This window comes from Trachemys scripta, chromosome 19 (genome assembly GCF_013100865.1).
Source record: "Trachemys scripta elegans isolate TJP31775 chromosome 19, CAS_Tse_1.0, whole genome shotgun sequence".
NCBI classification, from domain to species: domain Eukaryota; kingdom Metazoa; phylum Chordata; order Testudines; family Emydidae; genus Trachemys; species Trachemys scripta.
Genome location: NC_048316.1, coordinates 22,237,166 through 22,246,350, shown reverse-complemented (window position 1 = coordinate 22,246,350; position 9,185 = coordinate 22,237,166). Strand labels below are relative to the sequence as shown.

Genomic DNA, 9,185 nt, shown 5'->3' with positions numbered 1-9,185 from the left:
GCTCTGAACAGACTCTTCCAACTGTGCACTGGATCAGTGTCCACGACAGACTAGAAGGGCAGTTCTTCAATCTTGTTAGCGATCCCAGGGATTCAATAAGAATCTTGGTCTCCAGGGCTGCAAAGTTAATTTGTTGCCTCAGTGACAACCTTAAGTCTCCTGTGTTTCAGTGGAATGGTCTCTACTGAGATTCTCGTATCTAGTTGCACTACTTTAAAAAAAAAAAGTAAAAAACATACCAATCCTTTTTCCTAAAAAAAAAAAAAAAAAAAGGGCTTTTAAATGCATTTTCCCTGAACTTTTCCAGTGTATTTCACAATGTTCAAAAAATATTTTCCCAAAAATATATTTAAAAAAATATATATTTGTGTGTGTGTGTGTGTGTGTATATACACACACACACACACATCTGGAGAGATTAGCGTATGTCGGGCATATTTAGATACACAGTCAAACCAGTTATCACTTTAATCTGTGGGTCTCCCTTTATCAATTAGAAAAAGTCTTCAAGCCTGTGACAGGGCAGGGGCTTAACAGTGTATGTGTACATATGGGTCAGTGCAGACAGACACATACATATGTACATACACTCTATGCAAGGTTTTTTTTAAAAAAAAAAAAGACATTTCACAAGTGAGTGATATTAAGAAAGGTTTTCACAGTGGATCGAATCTCAGATCATAGAATATCAGGGTTGGAAGGAACCTCAGGAGGTCATCTAGTCCAACCCCCTGCTCAAAGCAGGACCAATCCCCAAATGGTCCCCTTAAGGATTGAACTCACAACCCTGGGTTTAGCAAGCCAATACAGGCCAATGCTCAAACCACTGAGCTATCCCTTCCCTCCCCCTGTGATGATACCTAGGGCTCAGGGATCCGTTCCTGCTGAGAGTTTTACAGTTCGTTGAAAGAAGAAACTGCCCTTTGAGCAGAGAGCCTGGGAAATTCAATTCTTGATGAAGGAACAATAAGCCAAAAGTTGGTTTCCACTATTTCCTGGTCCTTTTCCTTTCACCAAACTTCACACTTCTTCTGGGGGTTCATAGGAGAGCCGGAAGGACAGTGGAAGTGCTCAGAGAACTCTTTGGAATTGGAGATGGTACCAATGACTCGGAAACGCGATGGGCTGTGGGGATCTGTGATGAGTCCTTCGTGGGAGCTCTCCGGGGTGCGAACTGAACACCACACCTGCAAATGCAAGGCAACAGGAGTTAGCTCAAGGGCTTCATTATAGCTGAAAAGTGTCTCTGTCCCACCTATCATGACAAAGGGAAATCACAGATCTTCTTAAATAGGAGGAGTTTATTATAGAAAACAACAACTACAGATACAAACAAGTTTCCATGCAGCTTGAGTCACAACTTGGTCTCCCCTTGTTTACCAGCAATCACACACTGGATCCATACATTACACACACATCTGGAGGATGAATAGTGTATTGCAAGTAACCTTATCATTACACCAGCAAAGGGGCCTCACCCAGAGACTTCTGTAGCCTGAAGTTGTTCTATCTGGAGGAGTGTATATCTTACTTTGCTGCAAAATGAGCATTAGACTTGTCAAAATGCATCAGACAGCTGGCTTGTCAAGTTTGTTATCTTGCCTCTTACCTGATGCTTTAGAGGAAGGCAAGCTTTCCTCACTGACTGTAATGTATCTCTCTCTTCACAATACATCAACACTCATATTTGCTGCACTCCTCTGCCACTTGAGGGGTAAGGAATCAGGGCCTGCAGCAGAGCCAGTCTCTAGGCAACCTAATGAGTGCAGCTAACCTGTATTTCATCTGATTGGTTGGAAAAGTCAGCAGACTGGCTCTTAAGCCTAACAGCAGCAGCAGTTCAGTGGTTGCTCAAAGCACTGGCCCATGACTAAGATAGCTCCTGCCTTGCTCCAGTTCTGCTCCTTCCTTCCCTTACTCCCGGTAATCCAGTTTTGACCCTCAGCTTTGGTTCCTGACTCCTGCTCTGACACTAGGCTCTGGCCTCTGGTTCATGATTCCTACTGCGACCACTAGGTCTGACTGCTCACATCCCAGTCACTGATGTGGGGACTCAGTTCAGGAAAAGGAATACCCTAGAACTTCGAAGGGAGTTTGGGAGGAGATGAAGATGGGAGGGGCACTGCCACCCCTACAAAGTGGAGTCTGCTGTAAATTGCATTCCTGCTAACCCAGTAGCTGGAGCCACTGCTATTCCCCAGCTCACACAGTGCACCTGGAGACAGAACAAAGCGTTGGGGGATGGCAGAGACTCACCTGGGCGAATCCCACAAAGAAGAGCTGGTTGTTGGAGAGGCCAAGCGTCGGCAAAGACTCCTCATTCCCATTCTTCTTCACCCAATTTTGATAAGCCTGCAGGCAGGAGAGAACAGAGGCTATCCTGCATCAGCAGAGGGACATAGTGGATGGAGTTAGAGGATCAGAGACACTCCTACTGCCTTGTGGGGGTACAAAATGCTGGTGCAGCTAGCCAGGGAGGCATTAACCCTTAAGGGACTACACCAGTCCAGTCTCCATGGCACATGCTGGCAGGGAGGGAAATGTCAGCATTGCAAGAGTCTTCCCCTGTGCCCATTTTCCATTTGGTCACAGAAAGCCAGAAAAAAAATCTAAGACAGTCCTAGGGGCTGCGAAGGGAAGAGAAAGCACAAAATAAACCTCCCACTAGAGCTGAGCAAAAAATTGCCTTTGGTTCAGGGACTGAAATGAAAAATCTAAGACAAAAATCTTTTCAGGTTGAATGAAATGTTTCATTAAACTCAAAACAAATTTTCTCCTGAATTTTTTGTTGTGGCTAGTTTTGGGGGGTTATTTACCTTTAAAAAAACAAAAACAAAAATCTAGCTCAATTTCAACATGAAACATCATTTTGAAACCAGAAGTCAAACTGCTTTGTTCAGAAAACATTGAAATGAACCGATCTGACTTTTTCATTTGTTTTCAGCTGAAACTATTTGCCAAATTCGAACTGAATTTGTGAATAATTTTGGTTGACCCCAAACTGTATTTTTTGGCAAATAAATGATTAATCCAAAAAGTTTTCCCTAGCTCTATCCATGACACCCAGGATTACATATGGCTTATAGGAAACAAATCAGAATGGGGATCCATTGAGGGAGCGTGACCTGTCAGAGCTGCGCAGGGAGAAACTTGTATCCACTCAAGGCAGACTCATCACCTCCTACCACATTTGCTACACATGCCATTGAAAATGGGAGGATCTGGAGAGGAGTTAAAGCCTCTTCCAGTTAAAATAGTCAGGTTCTTCTAGGGTGACCAGACGTCCCGATTTTAATCGGGTCTGTCCCGATATTTGCTTGTTTGTCCCACGTCCCAATCAATGTTCAGTCGGGACACTGGACAAACAAGCAATTTTGCCCTCCACTCCCGTGCACAGGCCGCTCCACCCCCTCCTTCCCCCATTGGATCCCTCCCCAAATCCCCGCCTCTTCCCCAAGCACACCATTCCTCCTCCCTCCCAGGCTTGCGCCGATCAGCTGTATGGCGGCGCAAGCGCTGGAGGGAGGCCCGGGGGATGCAGGAGAGCGCGGGGTGAGTGAGTCCGGCCTGGCCCCAAGCGCAGGCAGGAGGGCGGGGCGGTACCTGCAGGGGCAGCCCCGGGTCCGGCCTGGGGAACCGGCTCCCTGTACGCGCCCAGGGGTGGGGGTGGGGAGGTAGCGGCTGTCTGCACGGGGACTCCGACGGGGCTTCACCTCCCGCCACGTGGACCCGTGGATCCGGGGGGCTGGGGCCTGCTGCCCCCACTCCAGGGGCGAGCTGGTGCGGGAGGGGAGGGGGCGTTCCGGCAGCTTGTTTTATTTTTTTCTTCCGCCGCCCCCCTCCTCCCCCATGTCCCGATATTTCAGTTTTGTCATCTGGTCACCCTAGGTTCTTCCCTTCCTTGAATCTCCTTGAAAAGCTCTCTCCTGCACATCCACCCTCTATGGGCTGCAGATTATCAGGTCTACAATTTCCTGGTCCAAGGACAGCAGAGCCCAAATCCAAGAATCACCTGAAGACTTATATATGGTCATGGCCCACCCCCTTCCTCAGAGAGGACACTGCATAGAAGAGGGGCTCAGAATTTTACATTTCCTTAGAGCAATTCACCTTGCCATCACTGTATAACCAGGAATGTCTCGCCAGCTGTAGCATCAGGACTACAAAAGGATCCCTACAGCCATGGCTGCAATGAGAGATACCAGACAAAGCCTGTGCTTGTACTAGATTCCTACCCGATATGCAGCTTTGAGGCCCCCGTTGTCAGCAATATTCTCTCCCAGAGTGTGTTTGCCATTCACTGCCTCGCCGTTCACGGTGTAGTTGCTGTATTGTTCCACCATGCACTCAGTCTGCTGCTTGAAGGCCTCCACAGAGGAGTTCTTCCACCAAGGGCGCAGATTTCCATCTTTATCATACTCCCGCCCTGCAGAGGAGCAGATCAAGTGAAACACTGGAACTAGAAGATACTTAATCTGAGATGGACTTTGGCAGAACCAAGCCTGTGTGTGCAGAGCGGGGGTTGTTTGATATTTAGAGCACACAATCTGTGGGCTTGGAGATGCAGTGAGCATACTGGCAATGGCATGGCCTCTTCAGAGAGAGGAGGAGTGAGTTCTGAGACCTCTTGAACTTATTGATCTTTATTTTATTGCACCACCATAAATCCCACAGGAAGAGATTGAAAACAGCAACAGATCATCACAAAATGCTTTTGGCGTTAGTAAGATACCCCCTTGTGTCAGAGTGCAGGGTGCAAACAAGTGACCCTGCACTCTGATCACTTGAATAGTAATTAGTTCCTCAGTAGGAAGCTGGGGGGTAATTAGTCAATCAGGCTGCTTGGCTGAGCCAATTCCCCATCAGCCCTGGGCTGATAAGAGGCGGTACAGCAAGGAAGTGCAGGAGGGAGGAAGGAAGGGGAGAGGGAGGAACAAGTCTAGTTGAGCCTTGCCAGACAGAGGTTCGGAACAAGGAGTCCTTGGTGACCCTCAGGTCCTGGTGAGAGGGCCAAAAGTCAGTTGAATATTGCAAACAGGCTGTTGCACAAGGACTGTTGTGAAATTGGTACAGGGAACACAAAATAAAAAGGCACAGTGAAGGCACAATCAAAGGAGTCTGTGTAGTTTCTGGGGGAGAAGGTAGGAGAGGGGTCACACCCCGTGACACCCTGACTGTCCCATTTTAAGGCCCTCACCATTAATGAGCCACATGTAGGTTTCCTCATTCTGGCAGAAAAGCAGCAAAGAAAAATTCCTCTTGCCTTCTTTCACCCAGTTAGATTTTTCCACCTCAGAGACTAGGCAGAGTCTCAGATGTCAAACATATTTAGACATTCTGGGACAGATTTGTACCTGGTGTAGCTCCATGCAGGTCACTGGAGTTACATGAGGGATGGCTCTGGCCCATTCTCACAAGATCCACTTTGAGAAGGGCTCTTTGATACAGAGGGCCACCAGAGTTTAATTTTGACTCCTGGCACTGGGAGCCTTTCAACAAAGAGGAAAACAGAGTTCCACCAGGAAGAGGAAGATGGAGAGAAAGCAACAGGAAGTAAGGTGTCTTCAGGCTGCCCACCTTGGTCATCAAAGGCATGAGTCAGCTCGTGGCCCACGACGACACCAATCCCGCCAAAGTTCAGTGCCCTGCATGAGAGGGACAAAGAGTATTAGGATTTGTGCTTCACTAAGACCATTGCTTACTAATGTCTGCACATAGGCTCTGTGATCCTACCCACCAGAGTACTAAGGTAGGAGAAATGGACTAGGAGGCAGATTTCACTAGGACTATGCAGAGCTGCTCCTCCTTACCCCACTTTTTTCCTATTCTTGCCGTGGCTTCCCCCTACGGACAGAAAGAGTCCTAAGGGGAGACAGCCCCATGCATGTTGAAATTGTCGCATCTTCCTATTAATGCCAATTGCACAATAAATCTGCTGCACTGCCAACCGCCATTAAACAGCTCTATGGTGTTTTCTGCAAAGGACTGAAGTGCAGCGGGCAATCTGAACCTATTTTTTAAAAGCCCCCTTCATGTTCCATCGGGAGCTGCAGACAGTTCCAGCAATGGGACTTAGGAGAAGCTATGAAATGTAGAGTTGATTACAGAGCCCCTCAGGCTGTTGGACACCCGGACACAAGGATAAACCTACTGTGGATTCTCTAGGCCCCAAATGAGCCACTTTGCAGCTAGCCAGGCATGTTATTTCCATGTTACCATTAGATACAAGACTGGTAGACATGCAACATTATGAACCCATAATGTTGGATGTCTACCAGGTGCCAGCATAGAAGAACTAAGAAAGTGAAGGTGTGGCCTCCTCCAGACTGGGAATCTCTGGGGATGGTGCCTCTCCTCAGTTTTTCTGGTTTTCCCTCCATGTTGCACAGACCTGCCACTAGGCCATCGTCTACTGGTCTGTCCTACAGCTCCGTCTGTCCAGACAGCCCCAGGGACTTGGCCAGAGAGATGCCTTCTTTGATAATGGGGAGGGGTCAAAAATGGTTGCAAGTCCTTCATTGTCTCCTTAGGCAAGCAGCCTGACAAGAGGGGGAACATTAGACTAACTCAGGGGGAAAAAGGTCCAGATCCTGTGCTGAAAGAGCACACGTCCACCACTGTCCCCAGCAAAGCTGGCAGCTCTATGCGCACTGGCATCAAGATCCATGGAGTCTCCTAGCGTGAGTCTGGCAGAGCTGGTGCAATCTCTCTGAGCCCCAGCATTCCTCCCCTGGCTGTTTTCTAGCCCCCAGCTCAGGACAGGACCCTCCTTAGCTACTGACGGTCGTAGACTAGGATACAGAGGTGTGTGAGGCACCCACCATCTTCCAACCAGGCTGCTGCCATCATAGAGTCCCCATCCCCCTCCAGCTTAGGGGAGCAGGGTGGAGTGGGGGAAGAACACAGGGAGAGGGGGGCAGCAGATGGGCAAGAGGATGTTCATACTTGGGGGAGGTGCGGGTGTAAAAAGGAGCCTGCAGGATCCCGGCTGGGAACACAATCTCATTCTTGGTGGGGGAATAGTAGGCGTTCACTGTTGGAGGGGTCATACTCCACCTGCAGGAGACAAAGGGGATTGTCATTACAGCCAGGCTGGAAGGTGCAAACCCCCACACACACTGGCAGACTGACACAAGGCACAAGTATTTCCTGGCCTCCCCATGGTCCTCTGAAGCTTCCTAGGACACCTAGCAACTACAGGAACATATATGGCAATCAGGGCCATGGGCAAAGACCTCAGGATTCACTGCCACAGACCAGGGAACAGGTCAGAGACAAAGAACCACCGAGTCTTCAGCCACAGATGAAAACTGCAGCAATACGAATGACTGAAGAAAGTGTAATACTCCTACTGTCCATGAGAGGGAACCAGAGCACTAACGTATTTTGACCAGATGGGGATACAGATGTCAGTCAGCCACATAACACACATCTCCCTCCTTGTATAACACTTGGGTGGGGAGGTCTGAGCAGGGAGTTCCTTGCTGGGAAGGTCCTTACCCACTCACTTCTTTTGAGAAAGCAGGACAGATATTTACAAAAGATCGTAAAGCTTCTGGGGCAGGAACAGTCTTTGTTCTACATTTGTACAGCACCTAGCACAATGGCTGGGATTCCTAGGTGCTCCCAAAATACAAATAATTATTCCAGCACTCTCCCTGCTCTCAATGCCATCTCCAACAAGCATGGAGGGGAGATATGCATGTGCCTGTAGCTTAGGGTTGGTTGAGTGTGCTGGTTTTGCTGAGGAAATAGGGTTTTAACTGTATTATGCAGCCCAGAGATTTTGCAAAGACTATGTAGGCACAAGGTGAAGAGAAGGTTACTCACCTTGTGCAGTAATTGAGGTTCTTCGAGATGTGTCCCCCTGTGGGTGCTCCACTTCAGGTGGCGGTGCATCCCAGTGTCGTCCATCGGAGATTTTGCTCGCAGTGTCTGGTCGGGGCGTGCGTGCGCAGAAGCTGTCATTGACGCCTTTTCTGGCACGCACATGCCCCGACCCCCTCAGTTCCTTCTCTACTGTGGAGCAGTTGATTCTTACTCCAAAGTAGAGGGGAGGAGGGTGGGTAGTGGAGCATCCACAGGGATACACATCTCGAAGAACCTCGGTTATTGCACAAGGTGAGAAACCTCTTCTTCAAGTGGTGTCCCTGTGGGTGCTGCACTTGAAGTGAATGTAGAGCAGTGCCCTCATGCGGATGGAAGGGGCTTTGGAGTTGATTGTGTAGCTGCTGGTAGGACCGTGCAGCCTAATTTAGCATCTGCTCTCGAGCTAAGTGTGATTGCGTAATGATCGGTGAAAGTGTATTTGGATGCCCATGTAGCTGCTCTGCATATGTCAAGGATGGGCACGTTGTGCAGGAATGCTGTAGAAGTTGCTACAGACCTCGTCAAGTGCGTTCTGATGCCTGTTGGGGCTTCAGTGTTGCATAAGGAGTAGCACAAGTGGATGCAGTTTGATATCCACTTCAACAGTCTTTGTGTTGATATAGCTGTGCCTTTCAACCTTTCTGTTGTTGATACAAACAGTTTGGGGGATTTACAAAAGGTCTTTGTCCTGTCTAGCTAAAAGCCCAGGGCACGGCAGACATCTAACCTGTGTAATGCCGCCTCTTGTGGGTTGTGGTGTGGTTTAGGGTGAAAAGTGGGTAGGTGAATTGGTTGATTAAGGTGGAATGAGGATGATATTTTGGGTGAGTTCTTAGAGCCACTTTGTCCTTATGGAATATTGTGTATGGGGGGTGAGCCATGAGTGCCCCAATCTCGCTCACTCTTCGTGACGATGTGATGGCGATTAAGAATGCTACTTTCATAGATAAATGGAGCAGAGAGCAAGATGCTAAGGGTTTGAATGATTTTCTGGTTAAGCATTTGCGCACTAGGTTTAAGTCCCATGCCAGAGTGGGTTCACGGATGTCCGGATACATGTTTTGTGCGCCTGTTATAAATCTCTTTGTAATTGGGTGGGCGAATACTGAGGTCCCTTCTATCTGTTGGTGGAAGGCGGTTATTGCCGCAAGGTGGACCTTGATCGAGTTTGTAGCCAGTCCTGATTTCTTTAATGATAGTAGAAAGCAACAGAGGGTCCTGTGGCACCTTTAAGACTAACAGATGGATTGGAGCATAAGCTTTCGTGGGTGAATGCCCACTTCGTCGGATACCAGTGTTTGACGAAGCAGGCATTC

At 48.5% G+C, this 9,185-nt stretch overlaps 1 protein-coding gene across 4 annotated transcripts in view; it reads right to left on the bottom strand.

Moving 5' to 3' along the window:
* Positions 1-252: 252 nt before the first annotated feature.
* Positions 253-9,185, bottom strand: part of ECE1 (endothelin converting enzyme 1) — a 153,157-nt gene continuing 144,224 nt past the window's right edge. For all 4 annotated transcript variants that reach the window (XM_034753054.1, XM_034753055.1, XM_034753053.1 and 1 more), the window contains 5 exons: positions 6,946-7,056; positions 5,578-5,645; positions 4,236-4,426; positions 2,257-2,352; positions 253-1,187 (listed from right to left, as the gene is read on the bottom strand). In XM_034753054.1, the coding sequence (XP_034608945.1) occupies positions 1,011-1,187; positions 2,257-2,352; positions 4,236-4,426; positions 5,578-5,645; positions 6,946-7,056 (643 nt within the window). In that variant the 3' untranslated portion in view covers positions 253-1,010. The remainder of the gene's footprint in view (positions 1,188-2,256; positions 2,353-4,235; positions 4,427-5,577; positions 5,646-6,945; positions 7,057-9,185) is intronic.